At 45.4% G+C, this 19,737-nt stretch overlaps 1 protein-coding gene across 1 annotated transcript in view; it reads left to right on the top strand.

Moving 5' to 3' along the window:
• Positions 1-19,737, top strand: part of LOC129854314 (protein ENTREP2-like) — a 134,763-nt gene that overhangs the window by 80,258 nt on the left and 34,768 nt on the right. The window contains exon 3 of the mRNA XM_055921218.1: positions 17,142-17,252. Within this exon, the coding sequence (XP_055777193.1) occupies positions 17,142-17,252 (111 nt within the window). The remainder of the gene's footprint in view (positions 1-17,141; positions 17,253-19,737) is intronic.

Genomic DNA, 19,737 nt, shown 5'->3' with positions numbered 1-19,737 from the left:
CAGATGTAGGATATTAATTTGATCATCCTGTTGCAGGAGACATTATTTGAGGTTTACAAAGGCTCCAGAAGTTTGTAATTTCCCCTTTGAAATGGCAGACTTGATTTTCCCTTACGAAAAATATATCAAACCCCAAAATATGTCCATGAATTATAATCCACATAATAATTCACATTTCCTTTTGCTGCAGGAATATCTTCCTGCTGCAGCAAACTGGATCAAATTAAGATCCTACGTCTGTAGCTGTAATAGTGGTTAGCACAGATCCAACATTTCCACCCATGACTGGACTGAGGCTGTAGATTGCTTACTGTCACTGGCTGGACAAGTAGGGATGAATAAACAGTGTATCAGCCTGCCGATAAGAGACTTAGAGAAAAAATAATTTTAGAATTAATTAATTTACTTCAGTAGCCAACTTTTGCAGGGCAACCCTCCAACTCTCTGTTAGGGCAGAGCTGAGATGACAATGTTGTGAGGAGTCATGTGCCCAGGGAATCTGCTTCCCCTATTATTGGTTATAAAGGACTGGAGGGTTGGGAGTGGACTCAGTGGAGTCTTAACTAAAGAACACAAACCTTTGTTTAGACTGGCACCAAATGATGTGCATCGATTACTGTTGAGAAGGAGACCCAGCCCCAGTTTCAGCCTCTCACCCAGCTGTTCATTACATCTCCACCAATAAAAAGTAATGAAAGCTGGTTTGTCTCTTGAGCAGACAGATGTGGGCACAGTGGCTGCTGCTGGTGGAATCCAACACACCAATCACATGATGAAAGGGGATACCTAGTCAGTTGTACAACTAAATGAATTCCACTGAAATGTGTCCATGCTTGTTGTCTTGAATGTGTTATCAATAGACCTTATAATGCTATTGAGCAGTAAGACAGTACAATACAACACACCCCATGAGGATGGGATACTACTAGCTGGGAGGAACCAAAGCGATCAGGTTTTACTGTTGCCCGTTGTCTCTTGGGCCTGCTACTGTACAAATGCAGTCAAATTGATGTCACGCTCGCTTTGACATTTCTCGACATTCATTCTGGCTGTGAATTATTGTTAGGGCCAGGAGATGTTCCTGACCATATGACCTGACCAGGACTAGGGGCCTGGAGCTTTTCCTGATCAAGTCACATAGTCACGAAAAAACTCCTAGTCCCTCTTATTTTATGGGTCTGATTTCACATAATTCTTAGCCTTTCTATCCATCCCCATTACCGTTACTAAGCCGAGTAAAACGGATCACTATTTAGTTTATCGAGTTGGATGTCAGTTGAACTGTACAGTAGATTCCCTCAGCTCCATGTCCAAAATATTCCTTTCTCACGAGTGCCCTGTGTCAGAGGAGTGAAGTGAGGCCTGTGCAGAAATTACCCGGACCTAAACATTTACCTTTATGTCAATGGCTGTGTGTACACTGGGGGGGGGGGGGGACAGAGGAGCCGTTTACTTATGCAGGCTATATTCTGCCTCCGTGCATCGGCTCCATGACTCGCTTGGTAGGTATTTATTTTATCCCCAGATCATTTTAAATAAACCAGGGTGCCTTTAAAGGGTCTCGTTACAGAACATCCATTTAGCTTTCACTAATGGCTGATCCAGTGGTTCCATGTGAAGCCTCCATGTGAAACCTCTGCGGAGAAGCATTTGGTAGGCAGATGGCAACTCTCTGGAACACGTGGAGAGGTTCTTTGTGTTAGAAAGTAAATGTGCAAATCCCACACATGCCCTTAAGGTTCCCATATAAATGTGTTAATTAAAACAAAACTTATTTATAGACAACTGGTTGTATCAACTTGACAGCTATTTGACAACAACTTGCGGCAGTTTGATTCTTGATGGGCCTCCTATGATTGTGTGTGTGTGTGTGTGGGGGGGGGGGGGGGGGGGGGGGGGGGGGGGGTTGTGAGAATGTGTGTGGCAACTGTAACTGCTACACACTCCTAAACACAGCTCCTCCAGGGTCTAACAAGAACACCTAATTAGAGCCTTCTGGATGTGTGTCATAACATCCTATTCTGGTCTTTTAAACACATTTAGTTGAGTAGAAAATGGTACATCTACCATGTGGGCAATGTATAAGATGCACTGAATAGTTCAAATGAAAGACTCTCTGTTTCCCCAAATTGTAGCTGGTTACTGTATAGAGCAGCTATTTCTGGCTGTGTGAGGCATTTGTATTCCGTCAAGATTTATATCATACACACTTCTTTCACACATTTTCACACACTCTCTTCTGTTTACCCACAGAGACTCTTCCTGCTTATCTTCATTGTCCGTAAAATGAGAGAGCTCGCCTATTTACCACGAGGGTATACATTTGCATTCTCCCATGTTGTGCATTAGTACAGTCAGTTCTATTAATTGAAGCTAACAAAGTCAATTGGACAAGCCTAGAGGAGCAGTGCATTTCAGGGGAATCATTGAGTGTATTAGAATGGTGTTAATGATGCTGCTGCTGTCTGTCATTTCCAGTAATTAGGGCGCTGTGGGCTCTCCGAGTTTTATATAGCCGGGAAAAAAGGAAAAAGACACACACTGCTTCCCTACTTTCACAGCTCCATATCTGTCTGGAAGTGTGTGTTTATGTCCTCCCTCTCCTCTCTCTCCGCATCCTCCTCAGAGTGCTGTTATTTTCTGCCTTGACCCAGATGTGTAGACTTTAGCAGGAGATGTAGCTGTGGTGTCGTGGAGACGGGCCCCAGAGGACTGCCTGTCAGGATGTGCTATAGCAACAGAGAGAGAGGTGGTCCGTCCTGATCAATAGAACGTCAGGTTGAAGGCACAAGGCTAAGGGGAATGGGGAATTGCTTTACAGAGAGAAGTGGAGAAAATGTGTCAAAATGTGGCCATGGGAGATGTACACTGAGTGTACAAAACATTAGGAACACCTTCCTAATATTGGCTTGCACCCCCTTTTGCCCTCAGAACAGCCTCAATTTATCAGGGCATGGACTCTACAAGGTGTCCAAAGTGTTCCACAGGGATGCTGGCCCATGTTGATTCCAATGATTCCCACAGTTGTGTCAAGTTGGCTGGATGCCCTTTGGGTGGTGGACCATTCTTGATACAAAGGGGAAACTGTTGAGTGTAAAAAACCCAGCAGCGTTGCAGATTTTGACACACTCAAACCGGTGTGCCTGGCACCTACTGTACTACCATAGCCCGTTCAAAGGCACTTAAATATTTTGTCCTGCCCATTCACCCTCTGAATGGCACACATACATAATCCATGTCTCAATTGTATCAAGGCTTAAAAATCCTTCTTTAACCTGTCTCCTCCCCTTCATCTACACTGATTGAAGTGGATTTAACAAGTGACATCAGCAAGGGATCATAGCTTTCACCTGGATTCACCTGGTCAGTCATGGAAAGAGCAGGTGTTCCTAATGTTTTGTACACTCAGTGTATATTCCCATTTGGGTCTCTTTCCTCTCAGTTCAAATCTCAGTTCATGTAATGGATCATTATTTCCTATATGTTATATCTACCTCATCTTGATTATGTTCTGAAGTATTCTACAGGTGATTGGCGTTAAAAAAGGAATAGAGGTCTATAGAGACGTGGTTTATGTAGAATCTGATATGCAACACAGGTCTGTGTGACCAGCCTGAGCCAATGGCACGCTCCGTGCCTCAGTGGTGTGTTAACGCACCATAGCCTCAGATGTCAGTTGACTCTCACTCAAAAACCATAAAGCTTCACGGATCCTTAAAAGACTCTTCAGAGTCAATGGGTTCAGGACAGGTTCTGATTCCATTGCGATAAACATGTCCCCACAGATGCATCATGGGCCAGGCAGAATATTGATGTTTCCTCCAGTGAAGTAGCAGGGTACCAAAGACAGGAGAGGGGGGTTGATGGGGAGAAGGAAGGGGGGAGGCAGTAGAAGTGAGTAATTCGTTTGTGGCTCTGTGATCATTGGCCTGGAACTGACAGTGTGGAACTCCTCACCGTTCCCTGACCCCTACAGAGAGCAAGCAGCAGCAGAATGAGCCCACAAGAAGTGACATCATATCACTGCCTGAACAGCCTGCCTGGCTCTCTCAGCCCAGCCCTAGCCCACTGGGCCTGTAGCTCATCAAACTCCCCAACAGTTTAACTGCCATTTCCAATGTTGGGGGAGAATAAACCATAAAAGCCAGAACCAACTGATGTAAGTGGTGTTGTCGTTGTAACAGTGTTGCTGGACATGATGCTTTATAAGCTGCGGCTGTGCATAGTCTGTGCCCAGTCTGCCTTGATGAGGCCAACAGATGAGACCAAGTGCCTATTAGTTCAGATTGTGATTGTGTGTGTGTGTGTGTGTGTGTGTGTGTGTGTGTGTGTGTGTGTGTGTGTGTGTGTGTGTGTGTGTGTGTGTGTGTGTGTGTGTGTGTGTGTGTGTGTGTGTGTGTGTGTGTGCGTGCGTGCGTGCGTGCGTGCGTGCGTGTGTCTGTGTGTCTGTGTGTTTGTCTGTATCTGTATCAGTCGAAATCCCTTCCAGTTTGCCTACACTGAAAAATGAAGGTTCTTAAAATGGCACCTATGGTTCTTCAGAATTCTAAAAGGTTCTTGAAATGTATGGAAGCCTGCAGATGTGTATCTTTCATAGCACACAGCAAATTGGCCAGTGTCATCTAGTGTTGATTTTCAGTGTAACATTTTTAGTGTTGATTCAGGAGTTAAATGAACACTTGTAAAGAGTTAAATGAACACTCATTGGTGTAAAATAATCTCAGTGTTAGTGTTAATAACCAGAGATTAACCAAAACCACGGCCATCATTATCATATTTCCCAGCATTCTCTATTGCAGGTTTGTTTCAATATCTATGTTTTTTGCATGTACATTGATTAATTAATCTTATGCTACTCAAATATAAATAATGTTCATTTTTCTAAGCTATTTCTATTTGTTACCTGGACTTATTGCATCCATTACTGAAATGGTTGTTCCAGGGTCAAACAACCATTTCAGTAAAATGCTTCCCCTGTGGCGGGGGTGTCAAACTCATTCCAAGGAGGGTCTAATGTATGCTGGTTTTTGGTTTTTCCTTTCAATTAAGACCTAGACAACCAGGTGAGGAGAGCTCCTTACTAATCAGTGACCTTAATTCATCAATTAAGTTCAAGGGAGGAGCGAAAACCCGCAGACACTCGGCCCTGGAATGAGTTTGACACGTGCCCAATGGCATCGCTCTGAAGAACTTTTATTTTTAAGAGTGTACCACCTCCTGCGAGGCTACATTATCAGTCACTGGTTCAAGTAGGTGACACCAGGGGAACAGGCTCTTGTTCTCCAGACACCGACAAACAGCTTTGCACACCGGTTCCAGCTCTGTTCATTTGCTGAGTCAGAGTCCAGGCAGGAGAGTGGGGTAACTCATCTGAGACATTTGAAAGGACTGCAGTTTCTGTTTCGCCTGCCTGCTATCCCTGGCCCTCAACCAAACTGCCATCACAGTGCCTACCCCTCTCTCTCTCCATTCTCTCCATTCTCTCTCTCTCTCTCTCTCTCTCTCTCTCTCTCTCTCTCTCTCTCTCTCTCTCTCTCTCTCTCTCTCTCTCTCTCTCTCTCTCTCTCACACCCTTGACTGGATATATAGATATATATATTACTAATGAACTTTTCTCCCAGTAGAATATGCTGCAGCTGACCTCGAAAAACAAAGGCCTGTGTAAACAATGTGGCTCTTGCTGTTGTTGCAGAGCTCTGCGAGAGAGAGACTTGGTAATTTACCAGAGAGATGATGATGAAGATGAGGAGGCAGCGTGGGAATAAGAACTAGGCTATACAGCTGAGTGAGTTTAGGAAAGAATATCCTGTTGCTTCTCTCAGACAGACTCAAGGACATCTCTCCCACACTCTAACTCTCTCTCAATTCAATTCAAAGGGCTTCATTTGGATGGGAAACATGTTTACATTGCCAAAGAAAGTGGAATAGATAATAAACACAAGTGAAATAAACAATCAGAAAACTCTCTCTCATCCCAGTCACTCAAACACCTCTCTCCCAGTCTCCCAACCCCCTCGCCCTCCTCTACTGTCTCTCTATCTCCCCCTCTCTATTGCATACACATTCTGTGAATCAAAAACACAGGGACGACAGAGACAACAAGAGATGAAGGCACTTGGTGCAGGATAATGTATGGAGCAGTGTTTCTCTAGCTCTCTCTCTCTCTGAGATAGATAAGGCGAATGAATGATGTCCTCCCCTAGAGCCCTCCAGAGCAGGGACTGTGGATCCATATTCATTAGAATATGAATTAGCTTCCTTATCTGATGGTTTATTAGGCAAGACTGTGATGATCCGTGCTGCCATAGCAATTCTCGGCGGCCATCATAGAATATTATCCTGCTATTGTCACCCGCCAGTGTTTTCGTGATGATGCTCTCCAAAGAGGGAAACCGATCTGTTCCCCAACATCGTCTGACTGTGCCCTTCAGACTGAAGCAGAGATGTCTCTGACTGGAGGAGATGGTATCAACACAAGCACAAGTAGTAACACTAATAGGCCTCTCGCTGTCTTTCTCTGTACTGAAGCAGCAGTTTGAAATAGACAACGCTTTTTACTGGTGCATTGGGATTACACCCAGAGCCGGTGCTGACCTCCCTGGGGCCCTCCTCCCTGCAAAATGCTGCTAGGGGGCCCTCCTACCTGACCCGTGAGCCATGCAAACCATTTGCCATCGCCACACAGTCACACCTGACACCCCAATGCTCCCGCTACAATCCTGCCTCCTTTTAAACAGTTTGCTCCATCTGTCGGTCTAAGAATAAGTAGACCTATACAGAACAGAATGAGCTATAAACAAACACTATTTATTGAATATAAAAATTTTTATAGAATCTTAAAATAAGTGAATATTAACATTAACATAAATAAGAAATTGTAGAAAATATAAAATGTAGAAAATAATCAAATATAACACTGAACTTTGGCTCTGCTGCCTGGTAAGTAGTCCAGTACTCACAATATTATGCCATTCGCTTTGTCTATACAATGTAAATGTAAGCCTATAGGATATGGCTGCAGCTATATGTCTTTAAAATAGTCAAATAAAACCTATACAGCTGTGTGATTAACTTTGGTTCCCTCTACAGCCTGGACATTTTCAGCATCAGCATAGACACCAGTCTATCTGGAATGTCTGGAGGAAATTGAGAAAGTATGTCACATAGTTAAGCAGTCATTTACACAAATGCACTTCTGCCATACACTCTGAAATATTGCTAAGTGTGTAAACATTTGAATATTTGAATTCAAATATTACCATCAAAATATTCCTCTTCTGCACTTTCTTGACGCAAAATCATCAATGATGTCATCATAGGACATGTGTTTCCCCATGTCATGATTTATGCTCATGATGGCCAGACCACTCAAACGTTCCTGTGACATGGAAGACCTCAGGTGACTTTTGATGAGCTTTCATTTTGAAAAGCTCCTGACGATGCTACTGTTACTGGTAGGGTGACTGGAATTCTTAGGGCTATCCAAAGGTTAGGATAGTGTCACGCCCTGACCATAGAGAGCCTTTTATTCTCTATGTTGGTTAGGTCGGGGTGTGACTAGGGTGGGCATTCTAGTTTTGTTATTTCTATGTTGGCCTGGTATGGTTCCCAATCAGAGGCAGCTGTCTATCGTTGTCTCTGATTGGGGATCATATTTAGGCAGCCTTTTCCCACTGGGTTTTTGTGGGATCTTGTTTATGTATTGTTGCTTGTGAGCACTGCATAGCTTCACGTTCGTTTTGTTCTGTATTGTTTTGGTGAGTTTCATTTATTAAACATGTGGAACTCTACGCATGCTGCGCCTTGGTCCATTGATTCTAACAACCATCGTGACAGATAGAGTTCCTCCAGGTTTTTCTCACAGAGAAAGGAAAGCAGCTCAAAGGCAGTCATCTTATCTGATGGCAGATCAGGTCAATTATGAATCTCGTGTGCCAGATCCATTCCACTGACGTCATAGTCATCTCTGAAGGTTAGAGTGTTTTCGACGTCCATGCAGTGAGCCTTTAAAGATTCACTGGACATCTGAGAGGCAGTCCTGAAGTTCAGTAGCACTCTATATTTGGTTTTCACCTGGTTGAGTGTTTCAAATCTCTCATCCATGGATGTCACAGCAGAGTCCACCACAATGTTGAAGTAGTTGACTTCAAGGTTTTTCAGTGCATCAGTCACTGATTCATCAGGAGCCTCGTAGCTGAAATGCCTCTTGTTGTTTCTCAGTCTCTTCTCTTTCAGAACAGCCTCCACATTCATTTCTTCACAAATGCTTTTGGTTGTTGTCTGGGCATCAGAGAATCCCGTTTCCCGGTATGTAATGGGGGAGGCCTTTGCATTTAAGATTAAACTCAGTGCGATATTCAACTGCATTGAGGCGGATTGGAGGAGCTTGTTCACCTTGTTTGTCATTGTCAATATCTCACACCATACGACACAGCAAATCAAGAAGCGGTAGGACCCAACTTCCTCTGCAAGTGCTTGTGCCTCCACTTTGGCCACAGAATCGTTGATCATCTGTCTGGCTTCCAGTAATGCCTCCCAAACCTCAGAAGCCTGATACCTGATTGCATAAACACTTTGGAGCCTACTCTCCCATTTTGTGTCACTCCATGACTTCACAGTTATGTTCACGTGTTTCTTCAAAACACTCCATCTTTGTGTGCCAGCTGAAAAGAAGGTGAAGAGCTTTTGCACATGCCCCAAAAAAAACAACTGCATATTTTGAAGATTTGGCAGCATCTGCAATGACAAGGTATAGAGTATGTGCTCCACATGGGACAAACACAGCTCTGGGATTTTTTTTTAGCAGTCTGGCTTGTACTCCTTGGTGCTTGCCCTTCATGTTGGCCCCATTATCATAAGCTTGCCCTCTGCAATCTTCAAATGGAATCTTCAGCTCGTTCAGCTCATCTAAGATGACAGTGGACAGATTCAAGCCTGTTGTAACCTCAACCTTCACAAAGCCGAGGAAGTGCTCCGTGATCTCTGGCTTTCCCTTTAAAGCCACGCTTCTCAGAATAATGGACATTTGGCCCTGGTGACCAATGTCAGGTGTACAGTCCAAGATAATGGAGAAGCACTTTGAGTCTCTTAAGTCACTATTGCTTCCAGAATCCTGTCACTCACAATCTGCATATCTAGCTTGCAGTCCTCTAAGATGACTGCAAGCTAGCACATCAACTTAACGTTACTGTTATTTGCTGACATCAAACTTGGAGAGGAGAGAACCCAAGTTTGCCTGATTGCTGTTCCCGCAATTTACTCTCATGGTGTCACGGCAGCCTATCCTCTCTTCACTAAAAGAGGGGGTGAAACAGGGATCGGACCAACACGCAGCGTAGCCAGTGCTCAACATGTTTAATTAAACAAAAAACAGTGAACACTTACAACGAACAAAAAATAACAAAGTGTAGCACACCGAAACAGTCCTATCTGGTGCAGAACACAAACACAGAGACAGGAAACAACCACCCACTATCCCCAACACAAAACAAGCCACCTATATATGATTCTCAATCAGGGACAACGATTGACAGCTGTCTCTGATTGAGAACCATATTAGGCTGGACACAGAAACAGACAAACTAGACACACAACATAGAATTCCCACCCAGCTCACGTCCTGACCAACACTAAACAAGCAAAACACATAAGAACTATGGTTAGGACGTGACACATGGTGTTTTTATATATATTTTTTTTATGACCAGAAGGATAGTTCCGCTTAATCCTCTCATCGAAGTTGTAAACATTGACACCCGCTTTGACACGAGGGGGAGGCGGTGCTCTTACGTAATTGTGGGGCCCTACGCAAGTTGCGTAGTGAGCGTATAGGGCTGCCTAGCTCTGATTACACACACCCTATGTCTCATAAGGACATGACTTCTGACTCTCCTCGTGAGTTTCTTGCAGTCTCTTTCCCTCTCTCTCTCTCTCCCCCTGTCACCAGAGGTTTGTACCTGCAGGGAGACGGAGCCATTACAGCCCAAACTCATTACATCCTCCTCAGCGGGGGCCTGGGCTGGGCCTCCTTGTTTTAGCTGATAGAGGTCAGGAACTGATTAAATGTTGAAAAGTGGAGGCTAATCACATGGTGACCCCCCTGGGCTGTATAGTGGCCCTCATTTCGCTTCAAACAATGGCTCTTTAGGGTGGCTCAGACGATGTGCTCCTCCTATGGCCCAGTTACCCTGGGCAGTCAACATAGCAGATACCACACTGCTCTACTACCCTGTTTCCACTGCTGTGTGTCTGTCTGTGGACTCATCACCTGGGCTGCTCCTCTCTGGCCCGACCTTCATTATCTCTCTAATGCTTCCTAGTTAGCTCTGTTCCATGCTATTCTATTCTAAGATTCAGTGGAAATTTATGGATATGGATTGATAGAACAGGTGTTGATTAATGCCGCAATTGACTTCTATTCTGCTGTGACCCCTCCAGATTGTGTGGTAGCAGGACACAGTGTTACTGTTAGAAACATACTGTGGGAGGGGAACAAATGAGAGGGGTGAAATGTGCAGCCTGGTCTGGTGCCATTATAGCTCAATGAGGTCTGATCCTATAGAGGGTGTTTGGCTGTTGTATTTCTCCACATAACTGTCCTCCCTGAGGCCTCTTATCAGCCCTAGCAGATATGCAGACTGACAGACGGTCACTCTGAATTCACGCTGCCTCCATGATGGACGCGGTCGCCATCTAACAGAAAGCATTTTCACTCCCAGTCGACTCTGATAGATCTCAGTTACTGGGACCCTCATCAGGATCCACAGCCTCTCCAGTTAATGAAGGAACGTGTAAGTGATCTCCTATTCGCATGGTTTAAACATTTGCCCCTGAGGGATGAGGGTCTGTGGAATCCATTATGCCTGGTTCAGATTGACTCCCAGTCAGTCAGTTCTCCATGGTTAGCCTGCCTGCCTGCCTGTTGAGGGTTTGTAACAACACCACCAGCGTTTGTTTGGATGAGATGGACCGACTGCGCCTGGCCTCACGGCAGGCTCTGATCATATTCATGGTGATGGAGTACAAACATACGCTGTGGTGCACGGCCACCCGGGGTAACTCAATATGGCTGTGAGCATGCATATCTTACAGCCAGGGGAGGGCTAGGAGATGGAGGGCTTGGAAGGCGAGACAGGACGGAAAGGGTTACTCCCTCCCGGTTTTGCCCTGTGATATTGTAACCAGCTGCTGTCGCCCTGGGCTTCCTGCTAACCGGACCGCCATAAATCCATCCTTAACCCTCAGACTCCACTATTTATCAAGTCAACAGGGGTGATAGTGCAGAAACGGTGGAAAGAAAACATGAAAAATACACAATGTTTTCTTTGCCTGATTAAAGACTCTATAGTGCATGCTGCGAATGTTGCTTTTCTTACCCTCTGGGGTTATTGTAATACAAACCCAATATACTCTACTATGTTAGTAGTTCTCTAAACAGGCTAAAAAGAAGAAAAGTGGAGTGTGAAGTTAGTTATGTACAGAGTGAGTTGGGAAATCAATGTGTGTCTGGCTGAGAGGTGAAAGCCCTGCTGGACAGAGTTTAGCAGCCCTGCAGAGACACACATAATAGATGTGTTGGCAGCAAACACAATCACAAGGCTTGTTAGAGGAAGAGGAAGAGCACAACATTTCTCCAATCTCTCTCTCGGCTGAGATAATTGAAAATAAATGATGTCTTGTCGCAGCGGTGCTGCAGACTAAATACTAATTTGTGCTGCAGAGCAGAGGACTCAGAGAGCTGTGCTCCTATACCTCCACCTCGGTCTAACATGGCTCCATCCGGCTCCGTCAAAACTCCCCAGCACCCCCACCTCATCTCTCCAGTCCCCAGGCTTCCAGTCCCCAGGAGTCCCACCCTAACAGGCCCTGGCACGAGCACGTGTCAACAGGTTGTCATTCTAGAGGTTAACCCCCAGTTAGAGGGAATTGTTTTTACAATGTGTGCCTTTTCTGGTTTATTTACCTTCCCATAAACCCCCTCCCTCAGGTCAAGGGTCAGGGGGAAGGACATCCCAGGCCGTCTGTAGGGGAGCAGGACACTGTTTATACTGGGCCTCTCTGCCTGTCCCACAGCCTGGCTCTACGCCTGGCTCTGCACTCATACACACAGAGAGACATAAGCAGCTTCCTTTGGGTAGACTAGAGCATCCTCTATCCCTCTACTACACATGCATATTTCTCATTTTCCAAGATTGCATCTTTCAAGGGTAATGTTCTGCATTATATAGTTGGTAGCTGCAGTGCCCCTGTGCCTGTATGGCAATCTCTCTGTGGCTAATGAGCTTGTCGGTCTGCAGTGCAGTGGTGGACAGAGGCAGTCAGGCCTGGTGGGCTGCAGTGTTACTGGGGTCACAGATAGACAGGTCTGGTACGCTGCAATGTTACTGGGGTCAGAGACAGACAGGCCTGGTGGGCTGCAATGTTACTGGGGTCAGAGACAGACAGGCCTGGTGGGCTGCAGTGTTACTGGGGTCACAGACAGACAGGTCTGGTACGCTGCAGTGTTACTGGGGTCAGAGACAGACAGGCCTGATGGGCTGCATTGTTACTGGGGTCAGAGACAGACAGGCCTGGTGGGCTGCAGTGTTACTGGGGTCAGAGACAGACGTGTTACTGGGGTCAGAGACAGACGTGTTACTGGGGTCAGAGACATGTCCCCCATGGAATGCTAATGCTCCGTCAACACTGCAATTATCATGTTACATTTGACTGAGCTGGACAGAGCTGGACACTGCTATAGGCTGACGAGGGGCTGTATGGGGCCGCTAGGCTTTCAACACCATTCAGTGGATGACAACAACAGCAATCTAGACCAAAGACTCATTACTCTGCAAATAAACAGATTATAAACCAGATTTATGGTTTTGTTTTTCGGTTTGTGTCATAGACGGATGAGGAGAGTTGTAAAGTGGAAAGATATTAGCGATCTTTGTCCAAATTAGAGCCATTCTACGTGCAGCTTTACCAGCAACATGTATGTCCTAGCCAGTGAAGTCAAAGCTGTCCTCTCTAAGCACCCTTCAGTTTTCAAAAGCTTTTAAAAAAATATCCCAGTTCTACTGTCTGACGGCTCTCCTCAACCCTCCACACACTAGATGTCTATTGGTTAATTAAGGAAGTGTAGGCATACTGCATATTTGTACAAAACTAAAATAGGTATTATACAGAATATTTGATCTATTTTATTTAGTTCTTGTTCCATGGTTAAAGTTGGTTAGACCTACAGCTCGTTGCATGTCTCTGCAGCTGGCAGACAGTCTTCTCATCGTTCCCTCATTCTGCCTCTGTGTGACTGGTCTGACTGACTCAAACTTCCTGTCATATTTCAACTGCACACGTCCCTGTGGGTGGTCATACCATACTACGCATGGGTCCTCATACAGTACCATACTACACATGAGGGAAATGACTGTATGTATGAATGATTAGCGCCCGGATGGAAAAAGTCTATGCCTGGGCCTTGTGTGTTTTCCATCCCCTGTCCACTGATCAGAAAACAAAATGGTGGGGATATATTGGCATCCTGGCGACTGTTAAATGGTGACTGTGACACGCTGTGTAAATCTCCTCAGTCCCTCAGTGGCATGCAGAGTTGGGCTCCAGGAAGTAAACTGAATTAGAATGTCAGTGTACTTCCTGAATTGACTGAATAAAAAATGGTATTGACCTTAACTCTGATGGCACGCCCTAGCAGTGTCTGTCAGTCTGTCAATCAGTCTGTTTGTCATGCTGGGGGCATGGTGGCGGACGGTAATTAATGAGTGTCTGTTAAACAGTGCAATGTGATCCCAAATGGTAATTAGAACACAGAGCCAGTGTGGAGCCACACATTTTCATTAGCCCAGGAGACAGGTATGCGTTGGTGAAATATGACTCTAAAAGAACAGCCATTCAGTCAGGTTAGCTATAAGGCACAGACGATAAACTCAGCTATTAATGAGATTTACTGCAGACACTTACCTGTCTGCCTTCTCATTGGTGCTGAATCCAATTTATGGAAAGCAATAAAAAGGAAGATAATGGAAACAAAGACGGAAAATAAATGAACAGAAACGAATGAAAACAAATAGAATAACATAGAATAGAATGCTGGTTTTGCTCGTCTCAGATTGGACCTGTGATGTCTTGTCAGAACATCCTTGCAGAGTCTGATTTAATATTGAAAGGGAATTTGTGAGTTCCACCACAATCTAAATGGTAAACACACATTGTAACAACGTATTTAGTATGATTGTGTAAGTATATGATTGTTTTATGGAAATCTACCTCACACTATGGGGCAATTTTATCCCAGTGGGAATTGCCACAGAGAGAGCAGCAGAAAACCTGGTGAGATCGAGCAGTTCATTTGATTGGCTGTGCTCAGATGGCGATGAGGCGAACACTCAGAGGTGCCCATTGATAGGCGTTTTACGACTGATGTTGGAGGAACGGTCTCTCTGCTCAATCTCTGCCTTACAAAATGGTCATTGTCATAGCCTCGTTCTATTCTCAGTCTAGCTAGTAATATGTTTTTACACAAAGTTCTCAGCTTTCTGCTTGTTGCCTTTAACGTCAGTGATGAGACATTTGAAGCATGGGAAGAAGTGTTGTACTCTGAAGATGTTGACCGTCACAGTCTCTCTGAAGGTGAATATCTAAAGCAGTCTGTCTTTTCTTACCATATGGCAGTTTAGTTTAGTAACACAGACACACATTCAGTGATGTGACAATCCAAGGTTAATTAACATATCAACATGGAAATACAGGTGCACTTTATGATCCGTGTTTAAACACCCTCATGCACATTTCAAGCTAAAAATGAAAAGCGCATGAAAGTACACGTATATATACAGGGGCAGAGAGTACACGTATACATACAGGGGCAGAGAGTACACGTATACATACAGGGGCAGAGAGTAGACGTATATATACAGGGGCAGAGAGTACACGTATACATACAGGGGCAGAGAGTACACGTATATATACAGGGGCAGAGAGTACACGTATACGTACAGGGGCAGAGAGTACACGTATACATACAGGGGCAGAGAGTAGACGTATACATACAGGGGCAGAGAGTAGACGTATACATACAGGGGCAGAGAGTAGACGTATACATACAGGGGCAGAGAGTACACGTATACATACAGGGGCAGAGAGTAGACGTATACATACAGGGGCAGAGAGTAGACGTATACATACAGGGGCAGAGAGTACACGTATACATACAGGGGCAGAGAGTACACGTATACATACAGGGGCAGAGAGTAGACGTATACATACAGGGGCAGAGAGTAGACGTATACATACAGGGGCAGAGAGTACACATATACATACAGGGGCAGAGAGTAGACGTATACATACAGGGGCAGAGAGTAGACGTATACATACAGGGGCAGAGAGTACACGTATACATACAGGGGCAGAGAGTACACATATACATATAGGAGCAGTTTCCAGGACACAAATTAAGCCTAGTCCTGGACCAAAAAAACACCTTTCCAAAATACTTTTCCCAGATTTGGCTTAGTCTGTGTCTGGGAAACCACCCCATGGACACACAAATATTCAATACTTGTTATTTCTCTGATCTTCTGATCTAACTCTTCCTTTCAAACTGTTTTCTCTGTTCCTCCTCATGTTTTAGTTTAAATTAATAGATTTGTAGCAGCTGAATTGAGTCTTAAAGACCTGAGTCTTAAAGTCCAACTGAAACCACCATCTCTCTAGCCGTCTTAACACCTTATTGGCTATTATGTCATGGTTCTTATTGAAAAGACATGGAGTTGGTTGGATGTAGTCATATTTCTACTGACAACCAGTTACTGTCAGTGTCATGCCAGTGTCATCCTGTGTGTTATTGTACCCCGGGCATTTCCTCCAAGGGCACACAGCCAGGGAATAATACCTGGGGTAGTGTGTTTCTCCTCTGATATAGTGGTCTACCTCCATCGAACCGTACCGGTCAACCTTTCAATCCTACAATGTCCTGGCATGGTGAAAAGCATTTAAAAGTATCTCTCCATCTGTCTACCCCATCTCTCCCTCTGTTCCTCCTTCGTTCCCTCGCTCCTTCTCCTCTCCATCTGTATGTGTGTCTGTTTTTCAACCTCTTTCTCAGTAAATGTGTCTTGTCCTCCCCTCCCACTTCCCTCCCACCCCCAGGCTGAGCTGGTGTCCCCTGTGTCCCTCCCCTCCCTCCTGGCCCTCCCGTCTGGGTTAATGTTCCATCAGGTGCAGTACCAGGACCAGGACCGGGGCTGTAAATCAAACAGGCTACAGTATGTGTGGACGAAGTCCAGGCCTGATATACAGGGCCCGGCTCTGCCTTGTAATCTACTGGCGGAGGCCTCTGACGGCTTTAAACCCATTCTATTACACTTGAACTGGGATTTAAAGGAGCCGTAATGTTCACTCTATTTCTCCTCACAGGATGTATTTCCTGGGACTGTCAGCTATAAAATAAAGAGAATTGTTTTTAATGGGACACTAGAGGGGGAACATGGAGGTAGCTACTCTGGCGACAGTGCAGAGAGGGGGGAAATTGCCACAGAAGAGATCTATCAGGCTGTAGGGAAGCAGTAGTGTTGATTGGAGTTGGGCTGAGGAATTAGGAGGAGATTGGTTCCTCTACCTGACCATCCGTCGTCAGGGCTTTAGGTCTTCAGGTGACAGTAGATACGAAAGGCATTGTGAGAAAATATATAAGGGTGTCAAGGACAGTCCTGTAACTGTAAGGGACAGTGTTACTAGGAGCAATGTAAAGAGTTGGTCTGTCAAATGTCAATATGTTATGCGTGGTGTTTGTGCTCTTAACCTCTGAGCAAATGGGTTATCCATGGGTTAGATTAAGGTTATCTTAGATGGACTTAATTAGTTTGAGAAAAAGGGTTATTGATTTCTGTGATCATCTGCTGCCTTTTCCTCCCCCTTATTACTCATTGTAATCAGTCAATCAGTCAATATTGATTGGTGAAGCCTTCCCTCTCACTGTAACCATGCATTAAAAAAACACATTTCTGCCTACCACAAGACAACATGAAAATTAAATCAACTGGTGAATGCCTGTACATTTCCTAGAGGACATGATGTTATGGCTGTATTATGTTGGTCTACTGTTGCTCTCTAAATCTCCACATCTCTACTCTGTCTCTCCACAGATCACCTTCTTCATGCTGCTGTCGGCGGTGTGTGTGATGCTCAACCTGGCTGGCTCCATCCTGTCCTGCCAGAACGCTCAGTTGGTCAACTCTCTGGAGGACTGTCAGCTGGTGAGAGCCCAGTGCCCTGCCCCTCTACCCCCTCTGTCCCGCCTGCATGTGCCCTATCTCTCCTATCTACACAGGCCAGTACTGGTTCCCTATCTCTTCCATCTTAACAGGGGCCAGTGGATGTGGTGGGGCCCCTGTTCATATGAAGGAGTTGTGGCACCTGGTGTTGAAAGGCCCTAGCCTGTCTGGGATCTGTCAGTCTCACACACCAGTTGAATCAGTGTGCAGAGCACCGCCCCACCCGCCCAGCTCACAGTAAAAATAAATATTAACACCAGCCACGCCTACGGCCTTCTTAATAGTAGGGCTCAGTGCCGTTTGTCTGTCTGATTACCCACTGGAGCTCATAGTTTAATTATTAAGAAAAACATAATAATCCGCCGTCTGGGGAGAGAGCGCTTTCAATTTCTCTGCTGTCTGCGGCAGGTTTCATTTCTGTTCCTGTGTCAAATTCACAGAGCTTCCCGTTTTCAGATGGCGTGGCACAACGTATGTGTCAGGATCAGGCTGGGGAAGGAGTTGCATACCTCATACTAGTATAGATTACATGAATCCATAGACTCATGACAAGAGTAAAGTTCCTAGATCAACTATGCTGTTAGAGCCATAGAAAATCACAGCTCTCAAAGTCCTCTAAAAGGGGTTTCTCTGTAAAAGAAAATACTGAAATCCATAAATTCTGGACTCATTTAATTAGTGTTTAATAAGTTATAAATATTGAATAGCTTTTGGGGGATTCAAAATTAAAACAAATATTTGAATACCGTACTTCTCTACATGGCTCCAGCTCTGAGTAGCGCAGTGTGCTTGTATACTGTGTATTGTGTGTGCTGAATGGATGGATGGCTATGAAGGGATTATTTATAGCAGAACAACAGCTCAAGCCCCTAGCCTACCTATTCTGTTCTGTGACCACTATGTTGTGTGGGGTTGTATCAGCACTGTAGTCGGCTCCACAGGATATCCTGCATTCCCTTCACCAGAATACGGCCCCGTTCTACCATCTCTCTCCCCGGCTTCAGTCTGCCCCAGCACCAAGCACAGACAGACCCAGTAGCACAGACAGACCCAGTAGCAGAGACAGACCCAGTAGCACAGAAAGACCCAGTAGCACAGACAGACCCAGTAGCAGAGAGACCCAGTAGCACAGACAGACCTAGTAGCTCAGACAGACCCAGTAGCACAGACAGACCTAGTAACACAGACAGACCTAGTAGCACAGACAGACCTAGTAACACAGACAGACCTAGTAACACACAGACCTAGTAGCACAGACAGACCCAGTAACACATACAGACCTAGTAACACATACAGACCCAGTAGCACAGACAGACCTAGTAACACATACATACCTAGTAACACATACATACCTAGTAACACATACATACCTAGTAACACAGACAGACCCAGTAGCACAGACAGACCCAGTAGCACAGACAGACCTAGTAGCACAGACAGACCCAGTAGCACAGACAGACCCAGTAGCACATACAGACCTAGTAACACATACAGATCCAGTAGCACAGACGGACCCAGTAGCACAGACAGACCCAGTAGCACAGACATACCTAGTAGCACAGACAGACCTAGTAACACAGACAGACCTAGTAACACAGACAGACCTAGTAACACAGACAGACCTAGTAGCACAGACAGACCCAGTAGTACAGACAGACCTAGTAACACAGACAGACCCAGTAGCACAGACAGACCCAGTAGCACAGACAGACCTAGTAGCACAGACAGACCTAGTAGCACAGACAGACCCAGTAGCACAGACAGACCCAGTAGCACAGACAGACCCAGTAGCACATACAGACCCAGTAGCACAGACAGACCCAGAAGCACAGACATACCCAGTAACACAGACATACCCAGTAGCACAGACAGACCCAGTAGCACAGACAGACCCAGTAGCACAGACAGACCCAGTAACACAGACAGACCCAGTAGCACATACAGACCTAGTAGCACAGACAGATCCAGTAGCACAGACAGACCCAGTAGCACAGACAGACCTAGTAACACAGACAGACCCAGTAGCACAGACAGACCCAGTAGCACAGACAGACCCAGTAGCACAGACAGACCTAGTAACACAGACAGACCCAGTAGCACAGATAGACCTAGTAACACAGACAGACCCAGTAGCACAGACAGACCCAGTAGCACAGACAGACCCAGTAGCACAGACAGACCTAGTAACACAGACAGACCCAGTAGCACAGACAGACCTAGTAACACAGACAGACCCAGTAGCACATACAGACCTAGTAACACAGACAGACCCAGTAGCACAGACAGACCCAGTAGCACAGACAGACCTAGTAGCACAGACAGACCCAGTAACACAGACAGACCCAGTAGCACAGACAGACCTAGTAGCACAGACAGACCCAGTAGCACAGACAGACCTAGTAACACAGACAGACCCAGTAGCACAGACAGACCCAGTAGCACATACAGACCTAGTAACACAGACAGA

The sequence above is a fragment of the Salvelinus fontinalis genome, chromosome 4 (genome assembly GCF_029448725.1).
Source record: "Salvelinus fontinalis isolate EN_2023a chromosome 4, ASM2944872v1, whole genome shotgun sequence".
NCBI classification, from domain to species: Eukaryota; Metazoa; Chordata; class Actinopteri; order Salmoniformes; family Salmonidae; genus Salvelinus; species Salvelinus fontinalis.
The sequence above is the reverse complement of the archived record's forward strand: the minus strand, read 5'-3'. Positions and strand labels throughout refer to the sequence as shown.